The 15,892-nt window shown below is 49.6% G+C and overlaps 1 protein-coding gene across 7 annotated transcripts in view; it reads right to left on the bottom strand.

Moving 5' to 3' along the window:
* TMEM131L (transmembrane 131 like) overlaps positions 1-15,892 on the bottom strand; it is a 181,640-nt gene that overhangs the window by 67,116 nt on the left and 98,632 nt on the right. For all 7 annotated transcript variants that reach the window (XM_051819935.3, XM_051819938.3, XM_089302304.1 and 4 more), the window contains 3 exons: positions 14,653-14,776; positions 12,645-12,761; positions 11,922-12,032 (listed from right to left, as the gene is read on the bottom strand). In XM_051819935.3, coding sequence (XP_051675895.3) covers positions 11,922-12,032; positions 12,645-12,761; positions 14,653-14,776 — 352 coding nt within the window. The remainder of the gene's footprint in view (positions 1-11,921; positions 12,033-12,644; positions 12,762-14,652; positions 14,777-15,892) is intronic.

The raw sequence follows: 15,892 nt of genomic DNA, 5'->3' as shown, positions 1-15,892 counted from the left end.
ATAATTTTCCAGGGTTTGACAGCCTTCACTTTTATTAAAAAGCATCAAGCATGCACAGAAATATTACTAAAGAGGGGCCGGCGCTGTAGCGCAGCAGGTTAAAGCCTTGCCCTGAAGCGCCGGCATCCCATATGGGCACTGGTTCTAGTCCCGGCTGCTCCTCTTCCAATCTGGCTCTCTGCTGTGGCCTGGGAAAGAAATAGAAGATGGCCCAAGTCCTTGGGCCCCTGCACCCATATGGGAAGGCCCGGAGGAAGCTCCTGGCTCCTGGCTTTGGATTGGCACAGCTCCAGCCTTTGCAGACATCTGGGGAGTGAACCAGCAGGTGGAAGACCTCTGTCTCTGCCTATCTCTGTAATTTATCTTTCAAATAAATAAAATAAATCTTAAAAAAAAAAACAACAACAACCAAGTGTGTTTGCTGAACACCATGTAAGGAAAAAAAAGAAATATTACTAACTATGCACTAATTACTCATGTATCGGTAGGAAGTCTCCACGGCCATCACACTGAAAATTCTGTTTATTCCATTTATTGATGACGTGAGACAATCAGGAAGGCAGGACAGCGACAGAGGCCCTGACTCCCCTCCCCCTTTCGTTTTCTATCTCCAAATCAGACACTTGGCGACTTCCTTGACAGGGAGAGAAAGTGCCCCGTCCCATTCCCCTCCGACAAACTGTGACTACGGGAGCCTTCCCTGTCCTCCTCCCTACCCTGGTGGCACAGGGGCCTCCCACACCGCAGCTCTTAGCTGGCAGGGATCAGCACTTAAGAAGGCAAATAAGTAGCAGGGAACAACACAGCACTCGCTCCCCCCTCCCAAAACCTGGCAGGCTCCAGGCTCCAGCAAACCTGGGACCACTGCCCTGCCCGACACCTGTTCCTGGCAGGCGTGCACACGGCTTTAACATCACCTCCAAAAGCGAAGACTGGGCCAATTTTAAAAGGGTAGGAACTTCTGGTCTGACAAGTATTGGATATCACACAGACTGTCCGGAGATAATCTCTCCTTTACACAACCGGGCAACGTGACACTGGAGCGGGGAGAGGCGCTCAGGACAGGTTCTGGAGGGGGACAACAAAATACCAACGACAGTGGCCTTTGCCGGATGTGACTCTGGTCTTGGGGGCTACCTCTGATTTTTCACTCCTTTAGGTGCTCCCTATTTTCTTATAATCTCACTGTAATTTCTTATAATCATAGAGTATCCTAAAGAGGTAATCTCTCTGAGATAATGACACCAAGTTCACACACACACATACCCCTTCCCTTCGCAGAACTCTGTCCTGGATTTTTCCTCTTAACATTCAAACCACTTGGTGCTTCCTGCATGGCTGTAGCGTCCCATTTTTTAGCAATAGCATTACTTACAAGGATTCCAACGAAAATAGTTTAAGTTCTTTTAAATGCCATACAGGCAGTGACCCTACACTCAGAGTCTGAGACGATGACAATTTCAAACATTCTGTTTTGCCCACAGAAATCACCAAGACACACCCGAAATCCTAGCAGCTTAGGAAATGCTAGAACACAAAACATCTACCCATGGCAGAGCCACACTTACAGAGCACACCAGCTCACCCTTGCTTGTCAAACGTCTCCGTGCAGCTGCCAAGAGCACAAAAGAACTACTTAACACCCCTTTATAACCGCACACCCAAATGTATCCGAGCCCTTCCCTCATGTCGGGACGTTAAGCTGTTTCTACTTTCCCATCCATGCAAAACACCTGCAAGGAACCTTTCATTTGCATTTGCCTTCCCTGGATCATAAATTACTAAATCAACAGATACCAATACCGTTGTGACATTGGCTGTGCTTGGGGGGGGGGGGTGGAATTTAAAGTATACCGAGCTGCTACTTTGAACGCCGGCTCTAAGTGCATTCTACAACATCTATAATAAGAGTTATGCCACCTGGCCCGCGAGTCAATCTGCTGAGGACACGGTGGAAAGGTGAGGCCTGCACATCTCAGACGTCACGGCTGCCTCCCGGGCTATTTGGGGACCTCAACTCAATATCCCCACTGACTCACCCGTCTATTAAAAACACTGGGGGCCCTCAATGTACTCAGCACCACGTTGGAACTGAGGCTGGAACATGGAGAAAGCAGCAGGCCAGGGGACCCCGAGGAGGGACAGCCAGCACTGGGGCAGGGCTGTGGGCCGAGCACCCCAGGACCAGGGCGCAGGGAGCTGGGGAGGTTCCGAAAGGGCTGAGACCTGAACCGGGTTTTCAGGGGTGAACTCAGGAGGATAATTAAGGTGGGATGAAAGTTCACGAGGGTGAGATAGCTTGAAAAGGGAGAGGGTGTGCTCTGGGGAGCGATGGGAAGTTTGTGGGAAGAGAGGGGTAGACCCCCAAGACTGGAGACAGAAGCTGGACCCATGTCATGAAGGACCTGTTGCGTCAAGCAGAGGAGCTGGTACCTTATCCTGTAAGCAGGCCCAGCGGCTAATCCAGGGGCCAGGGAAGCAATGACCAGGTTTGTCTGGGAAGACAACCCCAGCAGCAGGTGGAGAGAGAATGGTAGAGTAACCCAGACGACCACAGACGAGAGTGCGACGAGAGAGAAGGGACCTCAGGTTCCCGTGCAGAGCCACCAGACCAGAGACTCCTCTCCTTGCTGGAATTCTCACTCCATGAAGGTTCAAACAGAATGCGTGAAAAAGGAAAAAGCCGTCTTCACTCCTCGTGTTTCCCTACTGTCTCGGTCCATCCCAGCTGCCGTACAAAATACCATAAACCGGGTCACTGGGAAACAGCGGAACTTCATTGCTCACGTGTCCCAGGTGAACAGGTGACACCTTCCCTGTGTGCTCAGCTGGTGCGTCCTGCTTGAGAGTCTTCCTGGCTCAGAATGGTCTGTTTATCCCCAGACGTGCAGTAACTGAAACGTCCCACCATTTGTGGCCAACACACACTAGCGGACAGCCTGCAAAGCACCAGGCAGAGCACAAAGCAAAGACCCCAGGGGCTGCGGAGCCAAGACTCAAGTGGCGACCTCCTGGCAAGCAACGCACAGCTCCAAGCACCCAGGTCCCGGGCACGTTCCTCGGGCTCCAGCGGCCGACCGTCCTGCTTCCCGAGCAGACCTCGTTCAGCTTCCTCGCATCTCAGCGACGGTGGACAGAACTGCAAGGGGCATTTCAAGTCGCACACGTCCGCTCTGTTTCCGATTTCACTTCTCCTGGTGGAATTGCGCTGGGTTTGCAGCGCCGAAACATCTGAGACCTCCCGTGACAGCTCCAATTCCTTTGAGGTTTGAAAGAGATGGCTTCTGCCGCTGGAAAGTGTGTTCTTAAATGTACCACATCAAGCGTGCGTATCTTCTGATCCGCGCTCACAGTCGCATGAAATATTCCTGCTGCTTCTCCCCTTCGAACCAGCGACTCACAGATGCAAGGCTCAGGCAGCACCCGAATATTCTGGATGGAGCCTTTGCCTTCTTAGACTATTCACGTCCAGGGATCCCCGGGGATGTGTAAGCCAGCTGATTCATTTGTTTTTCATATTTACTTATCTTCATCTATTTGAAAGGATGACAGACACAGAGACAGAGAAGGAGATCTTGCATCTACTGGTTCACTCCCCAGATGCCAACAGCCAGAGCTGGGCCAGGCTGAAGCCAGGAGACCAGACCTCATTCTGAGTCTCCCACGCGGGGCACAGACAGGGTCTCCAGCACGGCGGCCTTCGTCTGCTGTCTCCCAGGGTACATCAGGAAGACCCTGCATCACAAGTAGGGCTGGACCGCAGGCACCCCCACGCAGGACGTGGACATCCCAAGCAGTAGGTGACCACTCTGCAACGTAACACCAGCCCCTAAGACACACAACTCCTAAAATACTTGACCTGTTAGGGGGAAATCCAGCTCCGCCCAATCCAAAGGTCAGGCCAACCTGGACACAGGATCAGCCTACACACATTTCACTCACTCAAACAAATGAAAAACTGAAAGTACGTGGCTCTGTTGTCTCAGTGAAGAGACTTTTAGATGACTACTAGGATCTCAGTCTGTTCCCTTTCCCATAACGATTCCATTGCACAAATAAAACAATTTAATTTCTTTTTATTCCTGCACAATATAAAGTTATCTCTCTTCACATGGAACTGAGAAGACACATTAGAGAAAAGCTGATGACGTTCTTACTTTTCTTATTCTTCTCTGTGGGACGTGCGTCCCAGCACCACCCTGGGGAAGAGGCAACCTCGCCCCCGGTACCTGTCCCACGGCCCGGCTCTTCCACAGCGGGATCTCAACTACAGGCAGAAAGTAAAAACAATCAGCCGGAAAATCAAAATAAAGACATTCCCTGCCAAGGAAGGAAGTCCTCCGACTTACACTCACTTAGCGAAAACAGAGAACACACAGGAGCTACGTCCTGAAATTCAGGCAAAATGGAATTCACACCTAAGTTGATTTTGGTGCCAGAAAAATGTTTAAATCCGTGTATTCCAGGGGTTTTCAGAAGGTTCACAGAAAATGCTTCTTAGGAAAAAACTATGCATAGCTTTCCAATTGTTTTTGCACAGAAATAAATTTATCTTTTAGTTCAATTTTCCATTAACTTTTTTAAAATTAAATTTTTTTCCTAGAAGCTTTTTGTTTAAGGCATACAAATTTTTTGTTGTTGTTGTTGTTTTGTTTTTGTTTTTGTTTTGCCTCTGATCTGCTCTGAAGGCAGGGCTTGTGCTGGGCCATGTGGAATAATTTTAGAATGTTCTAAAAGCCAGAGTGAGGGGAGCTAAGGCTGACCACAACTGGAGGAGTGGTTGTCAGTGGAAGCCCAAGAAGGCACCAGCTTGGTGTCTCTGACCGTGACATACGGACTGTTCCCTCCTTGACAGATTCTGTTGCCTTCTTTTTTTTTTTTCTTTTTTTCACAGGCAGAGTTAAGACAGTGAGAGAGAGACAGACAGAGAGACAGAAGGAGAGAAAGGTCTTCCCTTTACCGTTGGTTCACCCTCCAACCTTCTGGCTCCAATGGCTGCTGCAGCCGGCGCGCTGTGGCCAGCACCCCGCACTGATCCGAAGCCAGGAGCAGATGCTTCCTCCTGGTCTCCCATGCGGGTGCAGGGCCCAAGCACTTGGGCCATCCTCCACTGCCTTCCCGGGCCACAGCAGAGAGCTGGACTGGAAGAGGGGCAACCGGGACAGAATCCAGCGCCCCGACCGGGACTAGAACCCGGTGTGCCGGCGCCGCAGGCGGAGGATTAGCCTAGTGAGCCACGGCGCCGGCCTAAGGTACACAAATTTCATTCATTTCAAATCTACAAATTTAGGATCTTCCTACCTTCATTCCTTCACTCCCACCCTTCTTCCTCTTCGCTCTCCTATTCTCATTCTGATTTTTTACCAAGATTTATTTTCAATTAACTTTATACACATAACTATACATAATAAAGATTATTTATTTGAAAGTCAGAGTTATACAGAGACAGGAAAGGCAGAGAGAGAGAGAACAAGCATGCGCGCGCACACGAGCACTTCCATCTGCTGGTTCACTCCCCAGTTGGCCACAAGGGCCAGAGCTTAGCCAATCTGAAGCCAAGAGCCAGGAGCTTCCTCCAGTCTCCCACTTGGGTGCAGGACCCAAAGACTTGGGCCATCTTCTACTGCTTTCCCAGGCCATAGCAGAGAGCTGGATCGGAAGAGGAGCAGCCGGGACTTGAACCGGTGCTCATATGGGATGCTGGCGCTGCAGGCAGGGGCTTTACCTGCTACACCACAGTGCCAGCCAAGATTATACTTTTAAAAGTACCCTTGTACATACAGGTATACAGTTCAAATGCAGAAATAATATACCCAGGATTTTCAGGTTGGTTTGTTTGTAAGGAATACCATAATTATTTCTTCAGCTTAAATTTTGTAGATTTTGGTTTTTGTTTTACTTTTAGGTATATTAAGCTTTGAGAAATATTTTACAATTTCTTTTACTAAATCACAGTGAAAATGAAAGAAACTGAAATAATTGTCTTTTAAGTGTTTTCTTAAAAGTTCATATTTTTAAATACTGGTTTCTAACAAAAGATCAACCCCAAATTAGGTTTTATCTACAAACTGTAAAATTTATTCTGTATTAACATATCACAAGAGTGGGGACACTGTGTCGTGTTGACAGCCCCAGCCCTTATAGGAACATTCCAGAAATAAAATTCAGGAGTAGGCATTTAACACAGTAACTAAGGTGCACCCAGCTTCTTGCTAACATGCACCCCGGGAGGCAGCAGTGACGGCTCAAGTACTTGGGTCCCTGCCACCCACTTGGGAGACCTGGACTGAGCTCCAGGTTCATGGCCTCAGCCTGGCCCAGCCCCAGCTGCTGTGGACATCTGTGAAGTGAACCAGTAACTGGAAGGTCTCTGTCCGCCTCTGTATTCAAATAAAATCAAAATAAATGCGTAATTTAAAACATTTTTTAAAAGGTTCAGTAACCATTTTGTGGCTGAAATGATGGAGGGTGGGAGCTATTTTTTTTTTTTTTTTAATTTTTTGCCAGGCAGAGTTAGACAATGAGAGAGAGAGAGAGAGAATGAGAGAATTATAGACAGTGAGAAAGAGACAGAGAGAAAGGTTTTCCTTCTGTTGGTTCACTCCCCTAATGGTTGCTATGGCCAGCACTGCGCCAATCCGAAGTCAGGGGCCAGGTACTTCCTCCTGGTCTCCCATGCAGGTGCAGGGCCCAAGCACTTGGGCCATCCTCCACTGCCCTCCCGGGCCACAGCAGAGAGCAGGACTGGAAGAGGAGCAACTGGGACTAGAATCCGGGGTGCCGGCGCCACAGGTGGAGGATTAGCCAAGTGAGTCATGGTGCCGGCCAAGAGATATTTTCAACAGAGGCAGCCTTATAAAGTGACTGAACTGCACCCATGGATCCTTATATGAAAAATGAAGCAGATACTCTAAGTAGCTAGCCAGAGTGAAAGATGAGAGGGCTGACAGGATACCGAGAGTATTCAACGGGCAGAGTTATCTTTTTAACAAGTGAGACTGGATACCTACGTGGAAAATCATGAATATGGACTCCTACTCACATCACACACTAAAACTTCACATCAAAATAAGTCACAAATCTAACATAAACTATAAAACTAAAACTATAAAACTGCTGTGGCATAACGGGTAGAGCTGCCACCTGCAGTGCCAGCATCCCATATGGGTGCCGGTTCAAGACCCGGCTACCCCGTTCTGATCCAGCTCTCTGCTATGGCTGGGAAAGCAGTGGAGGATGGCCCGAGTCCTTGGGCCCCTGTACCCGTGTGGGAAGACCCAGAGGAAACTTCTGGCTCCTGGGTCCAGATCAGCATAGCTCTGGACGTTGTGGCCCATTGGGGAGTGAACCAGTGGATGGAAGACCTCTCTCTCTCCCTCTGTCTCTCTGTCTCTCTCTCTCTCTCTCTGCCTCTCCTTCTCTCTCTGTGTAATTCTAACTTTCAAATAAATAAATAAATCTTTAAAAAGAAAAACTAAATCAACAATACAATCCTTCAAAGAAAATTTGGGAGTCTATCTCCCCAAACCCAGGCCCTTTCCAAAGATACTAAAAACATGTGTGACAAAAGAAAAAAACAGACGAACTGGGTTACACCAAACTGCGAACCTTCTAGGGGTCAAAGCACACCGTCAGGAAAAGGAAGAGACACCTACAGAGTGTGAGAACACATCTGCATACCGTGCACCTGACACAGGTCTCATATTCAGAACTCTTAGCTCTCTGACAATGAAAAGACAAACCCACCCCATTTAAAATGGACAAGGATATACTAAACACAAACACTTCTCCACGAAGACACACAAACGGCCAATGAGCTCATGAAACGATGCTCAGGGTCTTTTCTTTTCTTTTCTTTTTTTTTTTTTGACAGGCAAAGTGGACAGTGAGAGAGAGAGAGAGAGACAGAGAGAAAGGTCTTCCTTTTTCCAGCTGGTTCACCCTCCAATGGCCACCACGGTTGGCGCGCTGTGGCCAGCACACCGCGCTGATCCGATGGCAGAAGCCAGGTACTTATCCTGGTCTCCCATGGGGTGCAGGGCCCAAGCACTTGGGCCATCCTCCACTGCACTCCCTGGCCACAGCAGAGAGCTGGCCTGGAAGAGGGGCAACCGGGACAGAATCCAGCGCCCCGACCGGAACTAAAACCCGGTGTGCCGACGCCGCAAGGTGGAGGATTAGCCTAGTGAGCCACGGCACCAGCCTGCTGAGGGTCTTTAAATAAATGCCAATCAAACTCACAGGAGATGTGACTTCATGCTCCTCAAGGGACGGTCATCAGAAACAAAAATGGTCGACAACAAGTACCAGGCAAGCCATGGGAGACCTGGAATCCTCACATGCTACTTTTGGTGGGGCTGTAAAACCAGGCAACCAGTTCAGGAAACGTTTCTTCAAACCATTCAGCCCAAGACAACCAGGCGACCCAGCCGAACCACCCCTGCGTGGACACCCAGGATCCAGAGAAAACACGATCCACATAAACTTACACACAGACGTCCACAGCAACATCAGTCACAGCAGCCAAACAACAGGACTCAACCCAAATGTTCTCCAGTTAACAAAACGTGGCGTCTGTCCACATGACAGTATGTACCATTAAAAAGGAAGACATAGATGAAACCTGAAAACAGGCTCGGGGAAAGAAGTCAATCACAAAAACACACACAACTCTTAGTTATATATAATGTCTAAGATAGATAAATCGAGAGACAAGAAAGAGGGGAGGGCCATGGCTGCCAGGGACAGAGACAGTAAAAAATGTTCAAATATTAGATAGTGGTAATGTTTGCCCAACTCTGTGAACACACTAAAAGCCACCAGATTGGAGGCCAGTGCTGTGACATACAGGGTCAAGCCATCACCTGCACTGTTGGCATCCCATATGGGCACTGGTTCGAATCCCAGCTGCTCCACTTCTGATCCAGCTCCCTGCTAATGTGCCTGGGAGGGCAACAGAAAATGGTCCAAGTCCCTGGGACCCTGCACCCACGTGGGAGACCTAGATGAAGCTCCTGGTTCCTGGTTTTGGCCTGGCCCAGCCCCAGCCATTGCGGCCATTTAGGGAGAGAAACAGCGGATGGAAGAGCCCTCTCTCTGTATCCCTCTGTGTCTCTGCCTTTCACATAAATAAATTAAAAACAAACAAACAAACAAACCACTGGATTATGCACTTACAAAGATTTAATTATTTATTTGAAAGACAGAGTATATGGAGAGGGAAAAACGGGGATCTTCCATCTGGTGGTTCAAATGGCCAAGACTGGGCCAGGTCAAAGTCAGCAGCCTAGAACTCCATTCCCGCCTCCCCTATGGGTGGCAGAGGCCCAAGTACTGGGGCCAGCTTCAGCTACTTTCCAAGGTACACCAGCAGGGAGCTGGATCAGGAAGTGCAGCAGCTGGGACTCGAACTGACGCTCACATGGAATGCCAGCATCATGGGTAGCAGCTTAGCCCACAAAGCCACAATACCAGCCACAGGACTGTGCACTTTAAATGAGTAGACTCTACACCTTGTGAATTGTACCTCAATACAGCTTTAGAAGATAAATCACACCAGACATTTGGTCTAGCAGTTAGACACCTGTGTTTCAGGGTGGGTGTTTGGCCAAGCAGTGAAGTCACCACAGGAGATACCCACATTCCATATCAGAGTATCAGGTTCAAGTCCCAGTGCCTCCACTCCTGATTCCAGCTTCCTGCTAATGCACACCCTGGCAGGCAACAGGTAATGGGTCTCTGCCACCCACGTGGAGACCTGTGTTGAGTTCCTTGCTCCTGGTTTCAGCCAGCCACAGCCTCAGCTGGTGCTGAGATTTGGAGAGTGAACTTGCAGTTGGGGGAGTGCTCTCTTCCCGTGTGTGTAAGTGTGTGTGTGTGTGTCCCTCTCCCTCTCTTTCTTCCTCTCCCTGTCACTCTACCTCTCAAATAAATAAAATTTTAGGCCGGCACCACAGCTCACTAGGCTAATCCTCCGGCTTGCGGTGCCGGCACATTGGGTTCTAGTCCCGGTCAGGGCGCCGGATTCTGTCCTGATTGCCCCTCTTCCAGGCCAGCTCTCTGCTGTGGCCAGGGAGTGCAGTGGAGGATGGCCCAAGTGCTTGGGCCCTGCACCCCATGGGAGACCAGAAGAAGCACCTGGCTCCTGCCATCGGATCAGCAGTGTGCCGGCCACAGCGCACCAGCCACAGCAGCCAATAGAGGGTGAACCAACAGTAAAGGAAGACCTTTCTCTCTTTCTCTCTGTCTCTGTCTCTCTGTCTCTCTCACTGTCCACTCTGCCTGTCAATAAATAAATAAATAAATAATAAATAGCATTTTAAAAATACATTTAAGAAACATTTCAGTACACCCACACTGGTTTTAAGATTTACACCATATCTAAACTTGTAAATTAGAGGAAATCTTAAGTAATCAAATTTTTAAAAATGAAAATAATATTAAAAATCCTTGGGCAGCCATTCACATCCTAGCTGCTCCACTTCCGATACTGTTTCCTACTAATGGCCTGGGAAAGCAGCAGAGGATGACCCAAGTGCCCGGGCCCCTGCCACTCACGTGGGAGACCCAGAAGAAGTTCCTGGCTTCCAGTTTCTGGTTTTGGCCTGGCCTTTGTAGCTATCTGGGGAGTGAACTAACGGATGGAAGATCTCTCTGTCTCTCCCTCACTCTAACTTTGATTTTCAAATAAATAAATAAATATTAAAAAAAAAAAAAAACTCTAAGAATGATGTGCTCGGTGACAACCTTCTCAGGCAGTACATCATCAGTAAGCTAATTTTATTTGTCTCCCCTCCTGGAATTCTAGACCAAGGCCTGGCCCACAGCAGAGGCTCCACAAAACTGTCAAATGACTCAAAGTGCTGGCAACTAACATTACTGATTACAAATTCTTAACAGTTTTCTTTATTTACCAATCAGGGAGAAGGGGCAGGTGAGGTTCACAGTATAATGGTTCAAGAGTTTTCCCAATTCTAGGAGTGAGAAGGAACTACAGGTCACCGAGGGGAGAAGGAGCCAACCATACACGCTTTTACTGAGGTGCCCAATGCGCATCTACTAAAACACACTGGCCAGGCCACACTGGCAGGAATAACAGCAAGGAGAGGGAGAAGACCCTGAGACATCCGTGCAGTCAGCGGACCGTGCTGGTGGTGTCTTCCCGACAGCACCCAGCAGGGTTTAACAAGCTCCAGGAAACGACTCCCAGGCCTACGGTACAGAACCTGCTCTCTCCAAACACACCCAGAGGAAACAGAGGGGAATAAAGACAGTTACGAAACAGCGCCGGGGCCGAAAGACAACCTGGGAGCATTGCAGATGACAACAACAGGATTCCACCAGCGATGGAATTTCCACACACTGGACTGGGTCGCCATTACAGACGGCGGCGTGCACACAGGTGCTTGGGGAGCGGCAGAGACACCCACATCCCACGCCGGAGCGCCTGGCTTCGACTCCTGGCCCCAGCTCTGGACTCCAGCTTTCTGCTAATGCAGACCCTGGGATGCAACAGTGACGGCTCAAGTGATATGGGTTTGTGCCTCCCACGTGGGAGACCTGGGTGTGAGTTACAGACCTGGGTGTAAGTTAGAGTCCCTGGCTCACAGGCATTTAGGGAGAGACCCAGGGAACGGGACTGCTCTCTCCCCTGTTTCTCAAATTAAAAAAAAAAAAAAAAAAAACTTTTAAGTTTTTCAAAAGAAGTGTGTGCATTCCACTGACACTTTACCACCCATATTGTGTCTCTTTCTCTCTTCACACACACACAGAAGCATTAGAATTTTTTTTAAAAAAGCAGAGAACAGTAACATCCCCATTCTAAACGTGTAAAAAGCATTGTAGAGACTCTGCAAAAGGTAAAGAAATGGAGAGGGCTCAATGTTTGCTCACAGCACCCACAGTAAATCCAGTTCAGTGACCTGCGTTTGCGAGAGCTGAATGCTCTGCACCTGCGGAAGCAGGAAGTAGGCATTCGCTGGCTGCCGGGCGGCGCCCTCTGGGGAGATTCTGCGAGCGCCGATTCCAGATACCTGCAGGAAGAGACAGAGTTACTCCTCCGTGGGAGTCGTGCGTTTGCTGCTAATGCCGAAACACCGCTCCAGAGGGAACCCATACGCAGCACCACGGCCTGCAAGACTCTTTTCATCCACCTCGGTCTACAAAAACCACAAGGCAGGGAAGATGAGGAGGGGGTGGGCAGAGTCGCTGGGGTGGCCCACAGCGCCCCCTGCAGGGCTGGGTGGGAGGTGTGGGCCGTGCGTTTGGAGAACCTGCTGGCTAGTTCTAGCAGACCGCGGAGAGCCTGTTGTGCTAGTTCTAGCAGACTGGTAGGACAGATTTCTCGGTGCTGGCACAGAGGCCTGCGGTGGGGTCACAGGTCTGCAGTTTGTACTGAAGACGGGCGGCTCGCAGGGGTGAGCGCTGAACTATCTAACGCCACTAGCGGCCTCACCCAAGGCAGCCTGGAAACCTTCATGGCAGATTCACACTACCTCCCAATTCCATTTCTGCAGGCCGTTTGAAATCCCCCTCCTGTTTTTAAGCCAGGTGGCGAAATTCCCATGTCTCTTTTTCTAAAACACCCAAACCCCTTTGTGAAGTCAGCAAGCAAACCACGTGGCAGAAAGGGAGAAGACACTTACGTGATAGGAAAGGAGTCCATAGGAGGAGGTATTAATAAATAAGGAGCTCTCGATGCTTCCTTCCTCGGTGGGTAAGAAAATAATCCGGAAGGAAGTTTTCCCCATTGCTGGGATCACCTGAAAGAAAGGGAGCTGATTAGTCACTTGGAAAGGCTCGCTGTGATAAAGCGCCTTTCCCAGACTGGATCCTTTGACTCCTCAGCATTAGGATCCCGGAGAATCCAAAGCGGACAATCCGGTAGGTCACGGGCGACACCTGGCAAGACAAGTCCTGTCACTTGCGACTCAGGTCCAGAGTCCTCTCCCCGGTCTCCCACACCCATGTGCTCTAGCACGGTAACACAGACACGTGGCTGTGCCACAGCCGTCAGGGACCGCTGTCTGCACAGGCTGCCACCAGCTAAATACTGGGCTTCCCTGCACAATTCCTTCACCTCAGTATTTTTAAAGCTCCTAATTAGTATCAAGCAGGCAGAGCAAGCAAGATAAAAACCCACCAGGAACTGGGATCTTTTTTTGTTGTTGTTGTTGTTCAAAGATTTTATTATTTATTTATTTGAAAGTCAGAGCTACAGAGAGAAAGGGAAAGACGAAGATATTCCATAGGCTGGTTCACTCCCCAGATGGCCACAATGGCCAGGAGCCAGGAGCTTCTTCCTGGTCTCCCATGTGGGTAAGGGTCCCAAGTACTTGGGCCATTTTCTGCTGCTTTTCTCAGGCATGTTAGCAGGGAGCTGGATCAAAAGTGGTGCAGCTGGGACAGGAACTTGCTCCCACATGAGATGCAGGCAGCAGCTTTACCCACCATGCCACAACACCGGTCCCCAGCAATTAGGATCTTTAAATGTTAAGGGGTCGGCCGGCGCCGTGGCTCACTAGGCTAATCCTCCACCTAGCGGAGCCAGCACACCAGGTTCTAGTCCCGGTTGGGGCGCCGGATTCTGTCCCGGTTGCCCCTCTTCCAGGCCAGCTCTCTGCTGTGGCCAGGGAGTGCAGTGGAGGATGGCCCAGGTGCTTGGGCCCTGCACCCCATGGGAGACCAGGAAAAGCACCTGGCTCCTGGCTCCTGGCTCCTGCCATCGGATCAGCGCGGTGCGCCAACCACAGCGCGCCGGCCGCGGCGGCCATTGGAGGGTGAACCAACGGCAAAGGAAGACCTTTCTCTCTGTCTCTCTCTCTCACTGTCCACTCTGCCTGTTAAAAAAATAAAAAAAAAAAGTTAAGGGGTCGACATTGTGGCACAGAATAGTGAGCCACAGCTTGCAATGCCAGCATCCCTTGAGTGTCAGTTTGGCTGCCCCATTTCTGATCCAGCTCCCTGCTAATGTGCCTGTAAAGCAGCAGAGGATGACACATATGCTCGGGCCCCTGCCACCCACGTGGGAGACCCAGAGGGAGTTCCTGGCTCCTGGCTTTGGCCTGGTCTAGCCCTGGCCATGGGGCTATTTGGAGAGTGAACCAGCAGATGCAATCTCTGTGTATGTTTCCCTGTCTCTCTCCCTAACACTGTCTTCAAGTAAACAAATCTTCTAAAAAAAATAAACATAAATTCATGAATAAAATTAAATACCACTGTCAGAAATCTAAAGCACTAGAAAACTCGGGTATGAGCTCTGCATTATGGAGCAAGCTGGCTTCACTGCCTTTTACTTCTACATTGAGAAAGGGGTCCCAAGTTTCTCTGCAGAGAGGTAGCGTAGTCACGACTGCACACTTGCATTAGGGACGAAACGCTTCAGGATTTGTAGCAACTTCAATGAACAAACATGCAAGTTTTCTTTAACCACAATCAAGTCATATCAATATGCGTGTTTTACTACCCCACGCGTGTTGTCCCCCATGCAGACAGCAGGAGTCACCCAAAACTATGAAAACAAGCAAGTGAAAAAAATAAGTGCTGAAGCGAACACAGGGTAAGGCTCAGGTAGCAGGAGAAAGGGGAGGCAGGAGCAGCACGCGGGAGGGGCTGGCGGCCGCCGCAGCGCGGTCTCCAGGGCTCCACACTCACCCTGCAGTGGACAGGAGGCACGTGGAAATGCCGGGCAGCCGTGAACACCGAAGTCACCACGACCTCGCTGTGCCGACTGGGGTTGTAGGCGTGCAGAATCTTCGCTGCGGGAAGTCCCAGGAACCTGGCCGGGTCGGAGAGAACAGGCACACGGTGGGCGGCTCCAGCCGTTACTACACACACACCCCTACAACAGCGACCTCGAGAAGCTCACGGGGAAACTGGAATCCAGAGGCAAGTTCAGGGGCAGGTGTTAAGATGCCTGCATCCCGTATGGGACACAGAACCTGGGTCTGAGTGCTGGTGGCGCTCCCTATTCCAGCTTCTGGCTAATTATACCCTGCAGAGGCAGTGAGTGCCAGCTCAGCTGGTAGGGTCCCTGTCACCCTTGTTGGAGGCCTGGATTGAGTTCCTGGCTTCCTAGCTGTGGTCAGGTGCAGCCCTGGCTGTTGCAGCCATCTGGGGAGTGAACCAGTAGATGGAAGCTCTGTCTGTATTTTTCTGTGTCTCTGCCTTTCAAAATAAATAAGACAAACATTTTTCAAATGTTCACGGGAAAATGGAATTTTAAAATGTTTATTTTTTAGTAAGTAAAAATTTTGGTGCAAAAAAAAATGAAATGCATGCATTTCATGACAGGCATTTTCCATGAAATTTTTGAAGACTGCTCGTACTTTTTATGTGGATTTATACACGTGCATGCATGCTTTTAAAATACAGAAAGCAATAAATAAACAAAGAAATAAATAATAATAATAATGAGGGGCCAACCTTGTGGCACAACAGGTTAAAGCCCCAAGCCTGTAGCACCAGCATCCCCTATGGGTACCCATTTCAGTCCCAGCTGCACCACTTCCCATCCAGCTCTCTGTTATGCCTAAAGCAGTGGAAGATGGCTGCAGGGAAGCCCCTGTACCCACGTGAGAGACCCAGAAGAAGCTCCTGGCTCCTGGCTTTGGATCGGCACAGCTCCGGTCATTACAGCCATTTAGGGTGTGAACCAGCAGATGGAAAACCCTTCTGTCTCTTTTAAATCTTTTAAAAATAAATAAATACATAATAAAACCCAGAAAGCTGCTGATGTTCATAAAAACAACACTCAAATCCCATTGGTAATAAAACATTTAATATACAACAGGCAAAAATCGAGCCGGCGCCGTGGCTCAATAGGCTAATCCTCCACCTTGCGGCGCCGGCACACCGGGTTCTAGTCCCGGTTGGGGCGCCGGATTCTGTCCCG

This window comes from Oryctolagus cuniculus, chromosome 8, assembly GCF_051225735.1.
Source record: "Oryctolagus cuniculus isolate XC-2025 breed Fujian yellow rabbit chromosome 8, ASM5122573v1, whole genome shotgun sequence".
In the NCBI taxonomy this organism is placed as follows: domain Eukaryota; kingdom Metazoa; phylum Chordata; class Mammalia; order Lagomorpha; family Leporidae; genus Oryctolagus; species Oryctolagus cuniculus.
Note: the sequence above shows the minus strand (reverse complement) of the source record. Positions and strands in the feature narration are given on the sequence as shown.